Consider the following 16733-nt stretch of genomic DNA (forward strand, 5'->3'; position numbering starts at 1 on the left):
ATTGGTGCACTGACTGGTGGTAAGTTGTGCAGGATGGAGATGATATTGTCTGTTCATAGCAATAGTAGGCTAACCTGCCTGCCCCCGCCCCCACCCCCACCCTCTCCCTGCCTTGTACTCTTAATGAGAGCTGATGCACCATTACTAAATATAGTGAAATCAATGTGGTAACGTACTGGAGAAGCTACTTCTTTGGAACTGAAACACTGGCTTTTTCAGTATTAGTCCACTGATTTTTCAATATACTGAGGGCTGGACTGCCTGTCTCGTCTAGCACAATGCTTCTCGACCTTTTTAAAAAAATTGTGGCACATTTTCAAGTTTGCTTTGTCCTTTATAGCACACACAACCAAATTTTGCACATTTCCTCATTTCCTCCCTTCCCCTCTCAACTGCCAAACGTTTTACCTGTGTAGGCTTCTTTCTGCTGACTCCAATCCGACAAATCCGTTTTAAAGCGGAAATCAAGGCGTGATTGTTTCAGCAGGCATATCCAGGCTGAGTTGGTTTGATGCTCGGTGTGTGCTGTCCATCCGCTGCTACTCAGTGTGTTAAGCTTTCTCTGTTTTGGGTATGCTATGTGAATGATACCTTTCCGGTCAACCATTTTAGTTCTGTCTTTCTGATAAATGTTAGATTGTACACCACTTTGTCCTGCTTAGCCAGTTGAAGGCAGTAGAGTAAATTTGAAATAAAGCTGAACATGTGGTGGGGCCTGAAGGTCCTGAGAAATGACAGGGTCACACACATTCAGACATCAGATTGAAGCTGGCAGCTAAGGGGATCTGATTCATCCCATTGTTTCCTATGAACTTAGGGCTCTTTTACTAAAGCTTATTTAAGTGCAACATGGCCCATCGGTATAAAATAGGATGCTCACCATTTGGTGTGTGCTCAACTTTAGTAAAAGGGTCCCTTAAATAGCTGGAAGGGGTGAAAGTAAGCAGTCAGAGCCTTTTTACTGGCCTCTAGTTTTAATTTCTTATATACTTCCTGAAAGCTATCAAAGTGATGTACATTCAGCCACAGTAGGTATTTTTCTCTTCCTGGAGGGCTCCCAGTCTCAATTTGTACCTGAGACAATGCAGGGTTAAGTGACTCGCCCAAGATTACAAGGAGCTGCAGTGGGATTTGAGCCCGGCTCCCCTGATTCTCCAACCATTAGGCTACTCCAGTCATGATGCATGTGACTCTTTTGGCAACTGCAAATCCTTTCAAGCAGACCAACATTGGGTTAAGGAGTCCCAATGTACCGTTTTTGCACAGGAAAAGCTAGAATGCTCCATACTGTCTGGAACAGTCAGGGCATACCTCAGATGAGGAGGCTGTTTTTCCAAACAAAATGATACATCTACAAATACAATGAAATGTACATTGTTTTTTTGTCATTATAGTAACTTAGTCAGCGGTACTTGTGCCACTGCTTTGCCATGGGCACTCCTGCAGGAGCCTGGTGCCATTTCCAGGGTCTTTTTTTTTTTTGCACCAGGGCCTTACCCTGCGATAATCGGGCAGCGCAGCATGCTGCCCAGTTACTGCTAGGGTAGCGTAGAGGCCCTTACCACCTCCCTAAATAGGTGGTGGTAAGGGTTCCCCTTTGAGGACATGTCCGGGCGTCCGGATGGGTTTTGCCAGTCTGCCCGTTTGTCCAGATTTCTGGACAAGCGGGCGGTGGGCCTATCCTAGCCTCCCCTTCCCTTACTTACTATCTACTGCCCTGGTGGTCTAGTGACCTCTTCGGGGGAAGGAAAGAGCCCCCTCTTTTCTGCCCGGAGCACTGCCCTTGCCCTGCATCCTGTTGCTGTGACTGTCTCGGGATTCAAAATGGCTGCCGAGAGTTGACGTGGCCTCTTTTACTGCCGCTTGATAAAAGGGCCTTTACTGTGTTTTCTGTGCATTTGATTACTTTGTAAACAACATTAGGTTCAACTTATGTTTTACTTCTACACCAGCTTCCTTAAAACAAAACATAATTATAAAAGGAGCAAATAGTTTTCTCTGGAAAGAAAGCGCGAGAATAAAGGGTCATGTTATACAACTGAAAGAGGGTAAACTCTCAGGTTATGGAAGGAAATGGGTCAGAAGCTAATAGAATAGTGGCGGTGATGAGGCAAAAGATTCGGTAACCATGGTGCTGTTCTGGCAGCTGAAGAAGCCATCTGGCCCTGGAGATACACAGCTTTAGTAGAGCATGGGAATGCAGGTACGTATCATGCAGATATGTGATCATTGCAGGACCATAGCTTTTAAAGAGTCTTCCAGGGTTATATGAAAAGATTTGACAACATTTCAAAGGGAATTAAAGAAAGATGAGCAGGGCGTGTTTGAATGGCTTTTACATTTGGCGCAGTACAGGTTTCACGTTACATGTACTCCTCCCTTATCATTTTGTGCTGTTTACTATAACAAGCTGTTTCATAGAAATATGTAACATTGGACTGTAACAGCAAAGTGCTTAATCTCAGCTGAGTGTTCAGTAGTGCAAACTACTTTCAACCGAGAAGCTTGAGGCAGATTTTCATGAGTGAGTAACTGGATATTGGGGAACAGTATATACTGGGAGTATCCAGGCATAGAACTCATTGCACTATGTCTGTCCCGACACCAAGAGTATCCAAAACCTGGCTTGGCCATTGGGATCTCATGGTCTGGCATTTTATTATTTAAACTATGAACATTTGTGCTCTGCCATGGAGTGTTCTAACTAGTTTCTTCCCTACCTGTCTTATCTCTTTTGCAAACTTGTATATTTTCAGTTTTATTTAGATGATATGTGCTCCTTTGCACCTTTTTCTTCATTCTACCTCCCCCTATTTTCACACAACAGTGCTACTTATGAGCAAACCTGGTTACTAGTTGCCTGTAGGCTAAAGCCAGCTGTTGTATGTCCTGCCTCATTTCTTTGGGTGCCTTTCTGAGAACCTGCCACCCTCTTCAGTGATGCCTTTACTGTGAGGTCTGGAATAGCAGTCTCCTCCTTAGGCTGGGAAGGACAAGACGGTCTGCTTAACAAGTCTGCTAGCCAACAAGTGTGCCCTATTGTTAGCAAACCCACACTGCCTTTGGTAACCTCGGGTTCAGAGGCTAAGTCTCTCCTAGCAGCTGAACATGGCTGTGCAGGTCCATGGGGAATGATGTAATTACATCCCTTCTGTTGAAAAGTGAGTAGAGGCCATCGGGAGAGCTTCAGGTTTCTGTCGGTGGGATTCTCAGAATGGCGGGTTTGGCAGCTAACAGATACAAGGCACAGTCTTCGGTATCTGGGCTTTGAACGGTGCTTTCTGTTGACTGAACAGGGACTTGTTGGGCCACTGAAGCATAGAAGGAATCAAACTGGTTAGTCTTGTCCTTTTCATTTGGGCGTCTTGGACATATAAAGAGAAAACAACTCTGTGAGTCATAAAATTGAAAACTGCTGTCATTCAAACAGGGAACAAGAAGCTGGGTGTAGGCAGTATCACGATGACACATTTCTGTAAGCATCCTGCTTCTCTGTTAATGTAGTTTAATCACACATATCTCAACAGTTAAATTTAGATGAAAATGATTGCATATGGGGGGGGGGGGGGTGGAGAGACATGCTCCACCCCCCCCCCCCTTTAACCTGAAGGAATTTTACATAGTAATATAATAAGTGACAGCAGATAAAGACCTGAATGGTCCATCCAGTCTGCCCAACTGTCACATTCATTATCAATTCAAGATTTAAATCAACAATGAACGTGAATTTTGAGTTGTTGAAGTTCAACATAGTGGTCATATTTCTGAGCTTAAAAGAAAATGTGATAAACTTATCTATAGAACTTTATTTCCTGCAGCTCTCCTTGCCTCATCTTCCTGCTAAACTCTACTAGAACTGGTGTGACAGGGCTGCTCAAGTGTGAGCGTCAACCAGCTGGGGGAAGGTGAGACAGGAGGAGGCATGGAGAACAAGATGTACGTAGTATCATCTGACTTCTGTGTCCCCATCAGACCTAAACAATTCAATCTCCTTCATTCTTCCACCTTCTTGAATTAGGAAGACCTGAGTTAGGGTGCTGTTCTGAGGGGCATTTTAAGACCCATGGTACCAATATGGAAGAGAAAAGGCTTAAATGCAACTTGATTGAATTTAATTATTTTCAGAGAAATGGGTTTTCCAGAAGATTTTGAAATAAGAATTTGTCTTATAACTGATATTATTTGTATCAAATCTACATAAAATGTTTTCAGAACATTTTACTGTGCGAAATTCCCAGATGCCCTAAATGTGTGATCTTATTTGGCATGTTGTTTGTCCTATATATTTAGTTTTAAAAAAGGCAAAAAAAAATTAAGTTTTCCACAGCACAGTATTTCAAATAGCCATATAGTTAAATACAGATCATTAAAACCTTTTCATTCAATTTCTCCCCATAATATGGGATTACCCTAGTAGTTAAAGCAATGGGCTGAGGACTAGGGAAGCCAAGGGTTCAAATCCAAATGATGCTTCTTCTGACCTTCGACAAGTCACCTAACCCTCATTACCTCAGGAACAAAACTTAGGGCCCTGTTTTACTAAGCAGCGCTAAGGCCATATTAGCGTTTTTAGGGCGTGTTAATGATTAGGACATGCTAAATGCTAACAGGCTAATTTTCTAAAGAGATGGATGTCAATCTTCTGACATAAATCGGAAGATTGACGTCCATCTCCCAGAGACGTCCAAATCGGTATAATCGAAACTCGATTTTGGACGTCTCCAAATGCAGTCCGTCCCAAGGACATCCATATTTCAAGGGGGCATGTCAGAGGCGTGGTGAAGGCGGGACTTGGGCGTGCCTAATATTTGGACGTCTTTGACCCATAATTGAAAAAAGCAAGGACGTCCTAAAGTAAAACTTGGACGTTTTTCACCCGGATGTGTTTTTTTTTTTTTACGAATAAGGCACAAAAAGGTGCCGGAAATGACCAGATGACCACTGGAGGGAATCGAGGATGACCTCGCGTTACTCCCCAAGTGGTCACTAACCCCCTCCCACCCTCAAAAAACATCTTTAAAAATATTTTGTGCCAGCCTTAATGCCAGCCTCAGATGTCATACTCAGGTCCATGATAGCGCATGCAGGTCTCTGGAGCAGTTTTGGTGGGTGCAGTGCACTTCAGACAGGCGAACCCAGGCCCATACCCCCCTACCTGTTACATTTGTGGAGGAAATAGCGAGCCCTCCAAAACCCACCACAAACCCACTGTACCCACATCTAGGTGCCCCCTTCACTCGTAAGGGCTATGGTAGTGGTGTACATTTGGGGGTAGTGGGTTTTGGGGGAGGGGGTTGGGGGGCTCAGCACAATTTATGAAGTCCACTGCAATGCCCCCTAGGCAGTGTTGCCAGGTGGGCGGTTTTACCGCCCAATTGGGCGGTTTTCCGCGACCTGCCGCGGGAAATTTTTGCCCGCGGCGGGTCGCGGTTTTTTGGGCTTCTTTTTTTTCTTTTCCGCGGTTTTTCGGGCGGTTTTTTCGGCCACGGGGGCGGGGTTAGTGACGTTTTGGGCGGGGTTAGTGACGTTTTGGGCGGGGCCGATGACGGGGGAGGCGGGGCTGGTGACGGCGGGGGCGGATTGATGACGCGGGGGTGGGGGTGTCAGGGGCGGGGTTTGAGTTTGGGCGGGTTTTCGGCTGTTTTTGCGTTGGATTGGGTGGGAAAAAAATTTTCCACCTGGCAACACTGCCCCTAGGGTGCCTGGTTAGTGTCCTGGCATGTTAGGGGGACCAGTGCACTACAAATTGGATGTTTTAGGCATGGATGTCTTTGGTTTTGAAAATCACCGAAAGTCAAAGACGTCCATGTCTAAGGACGCCCAAATCCAAGGACGTCCTTGGTATTTTCGAAACAAAAGATGGTCATCCATCTTTTTTCAAAAATACAGTTTTCCCCGCCCACAGATTTGGATGTTTTACAAAGATGTCCAAATCGCAACTTGGACGTTTCTTTCGAAAATGCCCCTCCACATCACACATAGAAACATATGGGCGACTTTAGTGTTTAGTGTGCACTAAAACGCTAGTGCACCGTAATAAACAGAGTCCTTAGATTATGAGCCCTTCAGGGACAGGTCATACTGGGTCAGACCAATGGTCCATCAAGCCCAGTGTCCTGCTTCTAACAGTGGCCAATCCAGGTCACAAGTACCTAGCAGAACCCAAAATATAGGAGCCAAATGTAAGGGAGCTGAGCACCCTCAGAATTGAGCAATCTCCTTCACTGCATACAGGGAAGGCTTATATTGTGTTTGGCACCCCAATCATTTTGAAATGTAACTCACTTTGAGTTATTAGTGAAAAGGTATAAGCTAAGTAATAAATAAATGATTAAATGTTATAGTGAAACAAATTTGAAACAATTTCTAAGCTTGCCTGATATTGCATTGGCGTTACTAACGAATTTCGCAAAACCAATGAAAATTTAGCAATGGAAAAATTTCCACCCCACATTTCTAATTACCTTTCTACACAGTAACACAGTAAGTGACGGCAGATAAAGACCTGCATAATCCATCCAGTCTGTCCAAAAATTGATGATTCTTCACTGAAAGTTGAGTGCTGTTTCTCTGTCTCCAGAATCCTGGGCGCTTATTTTGTGCAAGTATTGAGCAAGCTCCATCATTGCATACAAGAAAATAACACACAGAACACAAAGCTGCATGAGCCGTTCTTGTCTGTGTATAATTCTGGGGAAGTAATCCTGCGGGATTCTGCATTGATCAGGGGTGGTCTTAGGCAGGGCGACAGGGGCGGTGGCACAGGGGTCCTGCATCTCTGGCACGTTTGTCCTCCTGTCTTGAAACACCTCCCTGCTCTGTACCTTTTATTTATTTTATTTAGATTTTGCTCACACCTTTTTCAGTAGTAGCTCAAGGTGAGTTACATTCAGGTACACTGGATATTTCTCTGTCCCAGGAGGGCTCACAATCTAAGTTTGTACCTGAGGCAATGGAGGGTTAAGTGACTTGCCCAAGATCACAAGGAGCAGCAGCAGGATTTGAACCAGTCACCTCTGGATTGCAAGACTGGTGCTCTAACCACTAGGCCACTCCTTCACTCCACTCCTTAATGTGCATCTACATTTCAGTAGACAGCATCAGGCAGCGGCAGCAATTTTCATATCCTGTCAGCTGCCGAGCCCAGAGCTTCCTCGCTGCTGCGTCCTGCCCCCTTCTGATGTTACTTCCTGGTTCCGCAAGGGTGGGATTTAGCAGCGAGGAGGCTCTGGACTCAGCAGCTGACAGGATATGAAAATTGCTGCCGCTGTCTGCCACTCTCTACTGGAACGTGGTGGATGCATATGAAGGTATGGGGTGGGGTGGGATTCTGAGAGCTCTAAACCTCCTCTTATACTGATAAATTATGACTTATGGTGGTGGGGGCTGGTGGAGGTGGGGGGGGGGGGGGGCACTGAACTGGTCTGCCCAGGGCCCGGCAAGGAGTTCCACCATTTTGTACCTTGGTATGAAAAAGTAGCTGAATATATAGATTTATAAACTACTTTCTTACACGTAGGAAAATGAAGGCGCAGGTAGTCTCTTGCGCCAAGGACTGAATTGCAAGAAGGCAAAGTAACAAGAAGCAACATTAAGTCAGGGGCAATACCATACAAAATCTGAAAGATACAGCAAGAATGGCCTTACACAGAATGCGCTAAAGTGTCATACATTAGTGTTTGCATGCGCGCATGCTAACCGAACGGTAAATATTTGGGGGGGAATTTTTTAGGGGATGTGTCAAGAGAGGAGTGTGGGTGTTCCTGTGTTAAGCAGTTAGCGCATCTATGTTAGCGAACGGATAACGTGGGAGCCCTGACCACCTACAAAATCCTGGGCAAGGTGGCAGTAAGTGCTGCTGTGGTAATTTTTAAAAATGGCCACGCATTAATGGCAACATTAGCACACAGCCATTAATGAAATGAATAGACAATCAGGGTTTCTGTGGCCATGGTAAAAATGGCCTTAGCGTGTAGGAATGACCTGCGTAAGGGCGGGCTAAGGTGGGTTTTTTTCCCCACAGCTTAGTAAAAGGACTCCATAGTAGGGTTACCATATTTTGTCCCCCAAAAAGGAAGACACATGCCCCGCCCCCACCACACACCTGCCCCGCCCCTTTCACACCCTCGCTCTGCCCCCTGTCACATTTTCCACTCCCCCTGTCACACACCCCGTCAACCCCCTCCCCTTTCCTTACTAGTGCCCTGGTGGTCTAGTGACCTCTTCAGGGCAGGAAAGAGCCCCCTCTTTCCTGCCCGGAGTGCTGCCCTGCATGCATCCTTCCTGTTGGTGATCTCGGCGCCGATTCGAAATGGCCACCGAGAGTTGAAGTCTCACGAGGTCACATCAACTCTCGGCGGCTATTTTGAATCAGCGCCTGGGCAGGAAAGAGGGGGCTCTTTCCTGGCCCGAAGGCGGAAGAGGTTACTAGACCACCAGGGCAGTAATAAGTAAGGGGAGGGGGGAGGCTAGCAATCTGCCTGTTTGTCCAGAAATCTGGACAAACGGGCAGATTGGCAAAACCCGCCCGGTTGCCCGGACATGACCTCAAAAAGAGGACATGTCCGGGTAAATCCGGAAATATGGTAACCCTACCCCATAGTCTAGTGCTGTAATTCTTAGCTGCAGCACCATTAAGGATTCACGAATAAGAGGCAAAAATACATGAAAGGGAAGTGAAATTATGCAAAAAAAATATTGGTTTTCAGAGTATTCCTAGACGTGGTTTTTCTAAACTTTCAGTGAGCTTTGGTTTATGCCACAAAAATACCACATAGCTGAACTAATATTTAAATGGGGGTTTGTGCAATTTGAAATCACTCTTTGAGGCTTCTTGTTTTTAACAATATTTGCACTGAGTTTGCAAGATACTTGCCGTTGTTCTGTATTCTTCTACAACAGCAGCACAGTCTTAAACTTTCATATGCAAAGAGCTGTTTGGAGAGTTTAAATGTTTTGTCATCTTTGGGCCTCATATCCTGTCCTGTAGCAGCCTCACATTAAATTGATGTTATCAATGCTCTTGTGGTAAATGGGAGCATTACCAGGATTAGAACAGTGCAATTTATGTCACGTGTTTAGCCACACACAGTGGAAGGGTGATCCAGAGTACAAGATGCTTCAGCTTGACATGAGATTTGATTTTCAGTCATGTTAGTCTTAACTTGTATCACCCAGGGATCTAGGATATTTTTTTCCTTAATTTGAATATTGTCACTTTGCTGTGGTTGTATATATGCAAGATGCTTTCCCTTGAAGTGTTTTCCTTTTGTGTCTTTTTCATGCTATATAGACTGAAGTTAATTTCTTCTCCCTCTCTTTTCAGCACCCTGTCGTCCTTGCAGTGATACAGAGGTCCTCCTGGCTGCCTGTACTAGTGATTTTGGTGAGTAATATATATTTCTGCAGTAATGCTTTTTTTTTTTTTTATCCTGCTCCATTGGCTGCTGCCTCTGCCGCCTCATTCAGCAGCTGAAATGCAAACAGGAAATGAGCAGTGTCCCCTTTATAACTAAATGCTCCCAGTGTTCAGAGGAGGGGGGAGGCCTGGTTATTTTTAGAGAAGGATCTGGCAGCTGAAATAGGGGTAGAGGTGAAGAGGTTTCTTAAGGTGGGGAGCTGGTGTTTTCAGCTGACACACAAGAAAAGGTGACTGGGATTAGATGTGTACTTGATGGACATTTTAAAGAAAAACAGGAATTAATGAAAGAAAAGAGGAAATACCAAAGAAGCAGAGCCCTGATGTCTGTTTTTCATTAAACCTTAGTTAATTCACGTAGCAGCTAAAAATGAAATCGCAGGAATCTCCCTTCTGAGTTAACTCATTGCTGAAGAGAGACGTTCTGCAAACTGCTGCCACTCAGCCACCCCCCACCATAATGTACTGAAGGAGATGGGGACAGTGTGCTGTCAACATCACGTAGGCATCACACTGAGGCACCTGAACCCAAAAGCACTCAAAAATGCTTACAACAATTTCTATAGTGAAAATCACCCCTTATTGAAAAACATCCAAGCTGTTGCAGCCAGAGAGGCACATGAACTGCCCAACACCTTAAGCAGCTTTCACACAAAAAAGGGATTTCATTAAAGGCTGCATATATATATATTTTTAATACTGGTTGATTTTGCTGCCCCTCATTTTAAAGGAATCTCTAATGGTCTGATTTAAACCAATGATTTCTAAACTTTTTTTCTATGGTGAAACCCCTAAAATATTTTTCATACACCAAGTAACCCCGCTTCCTCCCCCTCTCCACAAGGAGCCCCCCTTTCCTGGAACCACACTTAGGGCCTCTGCACCCCCTCCCTGGCCTACCATATTGTTGGTAATCTAGAGGGAGCAGGAGTTATTCCCAGTCGCTCCCACTTACGCCAGCTCCGCAGAAAAAATGGCTGCCAATACCTCCCATGGCAGTCTCATGAGAGAGGTCCTGATAGCCATTTTGTCAGCAGAGCCGGCATGGGAAGGAGTAACTGGAGATTGCTCCTGCCCTGACTCTTGAAGAGAGGGTTCTGCAGAGCCCAGTTTTGGAATAACTGGATTAAACTCTCTGTATAGAAACAGAGAAAAATGTAGGCAGATAAAGCCCATCCATGCCATCTACTTTCCCTATCACTCCCGTAGAGATCCTATGTACTTGTCCCAAGCTCTCCTGAATTCAGATACTGTTTTCATCTTCACCAATTCCACAAGGAGGCTGTTCCATGAATTCACCACCCTTTCCTCAGGTTACTTCTGAGTCTGTCCCCTTTTACCTTCATCCAATGCCGCCTCGTTCCAGAGCCTTCCTTTCAATTGAAAGAGATTCTTCTCCTATGCATTTGTGGTGCGTAGGTATTTAAATTTCTCTATCATATCTCCCCAGCATTTTTTAGCATTAAAGCTGCCAAATCCCAGAGCATTCCTCTAGCTTCATTAAATCCTTCCTTATAGACACTATCAGGGGTGTCTACCCGATTGCAGATTTTGGTATCATTCGCAAAGAGGCAAACCTTACCAGACAGCCCTTCAGCAAAATCGCTTACAAAGATGTTGGGCAAGGCTTGTGATTTATGAGCTACAATCATGGATTTATTTTGCACCTCCACCATGTTTTCACTGGCTGTCTTTGGGTCTCGGGGAATGTGGCAGGGAGTTAAGTTGGCATCATTGTATCTGTGAGACATCTGATCCTAGTCAACACTAATATGATTTAGCATGTATTGTTTGAGATAATTCAAATGGAGACATTCCTAAAGAGGTTTGTGGAGGGGAGTTAATTGACATTCAAAAAATGAGTGCTGAACAGGATCTCATTGTTCGTGGATTATATGCTGTAAGCAGGGCTTTTGATTTTATTAATTTGACCAATATAACAACGCCGCCTCTGGTGATAAAGTAAATAGGATTAACACTGAACTCCTCCACATACCCTAATGCTTTTGTCGCTTCACTGTACTTTTGTGCTTTTTTTATTTTTTTCATGCTTACTCCTCAGCTGCATAAATGTGTGTATTTGATTCCACCAGAAAATGTACCCAGCAATGGTACCTGTGCTACAAAACACAAAAATGGATTCTTTGATGATACAAAAATCAGACACCTAAACTTTATAATATATAAACCTCTAAGAATAGAAGCTGGAATTATAAGCTCTAACTATCTTTCTCTAGCCACAACCAGTCCAAAGACTGAGATGCACAAGCAACTAAATTCACTGATGAGCCTATTAGCACCAGTAATTGGGCGCTAACATTGAATTATTAGCGTTAAGAGGCAGCGATTTAGATTTGCGCACACACCTTGCTAAGCGCTATTCTATAAAGATCCTTACGCAGTTTATAGTGCACAACTCAAAAGGGGGCATGGCTATGAGAAGGGTATGGGTGTTCACTAAAGATGCACACAGGTGCCCTTTTACTAAGCTGCGTAAGCGTCTATGCGTGCCAAAATAGAGTTACCGTCCAACTACCGCGTAGCTCTTGCGGTAATTTCATTTTTGGCGTGCGTCCGATACACGCGTCTGAAAAATATTTTTTATTTTCAGGCGCGCGTAGCAGACGTACACCAAGTGGCATTTGGCGCACATAGGTCATTACCGCCCGGTTACCGTGTGAGTCTTTACCGCTAGCTCAATGGCTGGCGGTAAGGTCTCAGACCCAAAATGGACACGCAGCAATTTTCATTTTGCTGCACGTCCATTTTCGGCAAAAGAAAAAGGTCTTTTTTACAGGCACGCTAAAAAAATGGATCAGTGCATGCCCAAAACCCACGCCTACACTACCGCAAACCCAGTATTATAGAATACAAGTATCTGATTGTTTTAAGCTGCTTTGAATTTGCTATACTCTATGTATGATTCCTGCTTCTAGGATTTTCTCACAGCTAAGTGCTTCCAGATCAATCACTAATATCCTCTTCCCTCTGCTTTTTGTTTTCTTATCAGTTGTTAAAGGATCTATCGGCAAAGTAACGGATTATGCGGATCAGCAGGAATCCATCATAGATGTCAATGTGGAAAAACTCTATAGACAAAAGAGTAAAATCTTCATGCCCAAGAAGAAGCCAGGAGGCTGGGTGGGACAGATTCGGACCCTGCTGGAATGCGGGGTAAAACCAGGGGAGGGGGACTTCTTGTTCATGGGACGCATGCACTTTGGGGAGCCAAGACTAGGATGTGCCCCTCGGTATAAAGACTTCCAAAGGATGTACAGAGAGGCCAAGGACAAAGGGATAAACCCATGTGAAGTTGGCACAGAGTGAAGCCTGCTCCTTGATGGGACCCTTGGCTTATAGAATATGGACTGGGCCGCTTTGTGGCGATAGCAAGGCATCCAGCAGAAGACGCAATACGAGGAAAAAAAAGCTGCTTGACAGGTGGTAGTCACGCAGACTTTCGGTACACAGTGTACTGATAAACCGCTGAAAGCACCAGAGGTACACAACCAACAGGCTCGTCGGTACCAAGGCCAAATTTTAAGCAACTCCTCTTCATGTAAATGAGAACTAAATTATTGCATTATGGTTCTTTCTTTTGTTTTTTGTTTTTTAAAGAAATTCCCATGTCTTAAGAAAGCAAAAACTGCCTTTGTATCTTTTGAATACTAATGTTTTAAAAACCATCTTTAAAACAGTGTAGCATTTGAATCTGTATGAAATCTTGTAAATGTGATAGAGCACAGTTAAAACAACGTTTAACATTGATGCTTTGTAAAAAGCTTGGTGTACAGTTTGAAGTTATTTCTTATGACAGAAATACATGGAGCCAAACTTGTTTTGTTGCTTTTTATTTTCTTTTTATAAAGGTTTGATTGCAATCTGTTGTATTCAGATACGTGAATCATTTCCACTCTAGCTAAATCCTCTCGAAATGACACATCTACTTGCTACTTTTTTTATGCCTTGGACATTTTTCTTCAGATGTTTGTTCACATTTCAGTTCAATCATTTTTATTTTATTTTTAGATCAAAATTCCACAGCCATCTCAGTATTGGTCAACTAAATTACATAGAGGCGTATTTTCAAAGCACTTGCTTTGAAAATGAGCCCCTTGGTTATCTAGTTGTATGAGAGCATATCATACATTCATATTATGATTAACTGGGCTGGGAGATGAGTAACCTAAGAACATTTTATTTCTTTTCATACACGGTTTTTAAAAACTGTTTAGCATAATAGTAACTCATCTGTGCACATATTACTACACTGGGCTCAAGAAATGGTATTAGGTACCTTAAGCAAACCTTCACCCTTGTGCCCCCTCCCTCTCATGCTTTGATAATTAAACTCGATCATAATCACCCAAACATCTCGCCCAGAAAGTCCTGTAAAAACATATAGGGGACAATATTCAGACCACAGGAGGGAGTCTGGCTAACTCCAGCGGTCAGCCCGGATATCCAATGCTGGGCTATTTCTGGTGGCCGGCTTTGAATATCCAGTTTATTTTTAGCAGGTTTAAAGTTACTATCTAAGTTGATATTTGAAGATAGCCGGTTAACTTGTAACTGGCTAAAGATATACCATAAGAACATAAGAGTAGCCATACTGAGTCAGTCCAATGGTCCATCTAGCCCAGTATCCTGTTTTCTAAACAGTGGCCAAGCCAGGTCACAAGTACCTGGCAGAAACCGAATTTGTGGCAACACTCCATACTACAAATCCCAGGGCAAGCAGTTGCTTCCCATGTCTGCCTCAAAAGCAGGCTTTTCCTCCAGGAATTTGTCCAAACTTTTTTAAAACCCAGATACGCTAACCGCTGTTACCACATCCTCCAGCAAAGAGTTCCAGAGATTAACTATTCGTTGAGTGAAAAAATATTTCCTCCTGTTTGTTTTAAAAGTATTTCCATGTAGCTTCCTTGAGTGTCCCCTAGTCTTTGTTCTTCTCATTCTATAGCACTCAGGATTTTGTAGACCTTAATCATATCTCCCCTCATTCTGTCTCTTTTCCAAACTGAAGAGCCCTAACCTCTTGGAAAAGAGATGGATGTGGCTGGTTACAATAGCTGGATATGAATTGAATATTTGGGGATAGCCGGCTATATCACATGATATAGGCGCTAACCGGGAATATTCTGCAGGGGATAACCGGCTATCCCCCGCTGATTATCGCCGGATAGCCTGTTAAGTGACATTTAACCATCCAGGTGCAGTTCCGGGCAGGTTAAATGGTTTAGAAAATCGGGGGGGGGGGGGGGGGGGAGAGGAAGGGAAATGGGATAATTGGATCATACTTGGATTATGATTTATTACTTGACAAGTGCCATAGTGACTACAAGCAGGATTGGGTATATGAGTGAGGGGAGGGAGGCCATGAGTGTGTCTTCCAATTATGCGAGTAGTTTGTAGATTACTATAAACTGGGTGTGTCATTTGGGGCACCTAATCACAACAGCTTTCACCTGCATTGAAATGGCGTAAGAGGGTATGCCTACACATGGACACACCAATGCTGGCCTTTCGCTAGTATTCTTCAATGGAATCTTGGCACCAAGTGCACGGCAATGGGTTGCCATTTTTTATAGAATTGCCCAACTGTTTAGTGTACTTGGTAAAAGAGTGTTTTTGATAGGTTAGGGCTCATCAACTTGGAAAAGAGATGACTCAGAGGGGATATGAAAGATGTTATAATTATATCTGTAGTGCCACAGGTTAAAAGGGAATATTTAGTACTAGGGAACATGCCATCAAATTATCTGGCAGTAAATTTAAAACATGTTGAAAAGTATCTTCCAGTCAGTGCACCATTAAGTGGAGGAATTTGTTGCTGGAGGATGTGGTCAAAGCAGCACAGCTGGTTTCAGAAAGGTTTGGGCAAGTTTCTAAATGACACCTCCACTAATCCATATAACCCAGCCATGAATGGAGCTCCCTTCTTCCTACGTCTTGGAATGAGCAGGTATGTGATGATTTAGATGGCTATTGATGGAGAGTTGGATGCACGGTTCACTGGAAGAATGGTTTGATCCAGCGTGCCACACGATATGTTCCTATGAAACTTCCCTCCCCCCTTTCGCTTTCATATTATGACCTCTTGTTCTAGAAGAAGTGTTGACCTTTCGTGTATTTTAATGGTTTCTTTTTTTTTTTTCCTGGTGGGCCTCACTGCCTCCTCCTCTGTCTAGGGTACTTAGTAGGGCTGTATTTCAAATAACTTGTTAATAGCAATTAATGGTATGTGTGATGGGGTTTATAGAACACCGCCCCTCACCCTTAAGAAAAAGTCCCTTGCTAACTAACTTGGGCCAACTTAAGAACGCTGATCCCGCCCTGGGAGGAAGTGAGCCAGGAGGAGTGGAGTCAATACCTGGGAAGGTTAAAAGACAGGGCCAGGCTGAGGGTGAGGAGGCCTGGGGAAGGAAGAACAGAATCCTCAGTCTATGCCCTGGCTGAATACGTTTAAGCTGTTGTGACCTGGCTGAGGTAAGCCAACCTTGTGCTTTTGTTCAGACTCGCAAGCTTTGCTGAAGTCTGGCTGGAGCCAGACCTGGATTTCTGAGGGAAAAGAAGAACTATAGGCTGTGTTTGAGGTGTGGCAACCTCGGCAGTCACAACTTGTGTTAGGCCTGCCGCTAGAGGCCTGTTTAATAACTGCTTCCTAAATCGCAGAGGTTTACTCGCACTATGTCTCGGGCCCTCTGAAGAAACAGGCCTGGGGAGTTCTTTATATAAATACTTAACTTTGTGTTCATCTTTTTTGTCCGGCTGCATTATTTATCTGGTCCACTCCCAACCCTCCCTCGGGTTCTCGCAGTATGTTATTCATTTATTTTTGTTCCCACTGCAGCTCCTTTCGATTCCGAGCAAGTCACTTAACCCTCCATTATCCAGAGTCACAAGGAGCTGCAGTGAAAACAAAATAAATAAATAATATACCATTAATTGCGATTCATTGTGATTACAAATTTTAATCAAAATGCAGCCCCCCCCCCAAAAAAAAATTAAAGAATAAAAAGTAATGAAGAGATAAGAAATACAAATGGAAAAATTTCAAAGTAAAGAATCTAAAACAGTGAACAGAATAGCTGTAGACAGCCTTACAGTTTTCACAGCCTCCTGCAGAAATTCAGCCCTAGTGTTTAGTTCAACATGAATTTCTTGACTACATATCTGATAGGCGCACCACGCAATTTGCATAGTAACATATAACATAGTAGATGACGGCAGGTAAGGACCTCTATAGTCCAGTCTGCCCAACAAGATAAACTTGTTACATAAGGTATGATGTGATACTTCATATGTATACCTG

The 16733-nt window shown here is 43.8% G+C and overlaps 1 protein-coding gene across 1 annotated transcript in view; it reads left to right on the plus strand.

Annotated features, from left to right (window-relative positions):
- Window positions 1-13257, plus strand: part of METRNL (meteorin like, glial cell differentiation regulator) — a 44372-nt gene extending 31115 nt beyond the window's left edge. Inside the window, exons 3-4 of the mRNA XM_030208049.1 lie at window positions 9326-9385; window positions 12429-13257. Coding sequence (XP_030063909.1) covers window positions 9326-9385; window positions 12429-12745 — 377 coding nt within the window. The 3' untranslated portion in view covers window positions 12746-13257. The remainder of the gene's footprint in view (window positions 1-9325; window positions 9386-12428) is intronic.
- Window positions 13258-16733: the final 3476 nt, after the last annotated feature.

The sequence above is a fragment of the Microcaecilia unicolor genome, chromosome 6 (assembly GCF_901765095.1).
Source record: "Microcaecilia unicolor chromosome 6, aMicUni1.1, whole genome shotgun sequence".
In the NCBI taxonomy this organism is placed as follows: domain Eukaryota; kingdom Metazoa; phylum Chordata; class Amphibia; order Gymnophiona; family Siphonopidae; genus Microcaecilia; species Microcaecilia unicolor.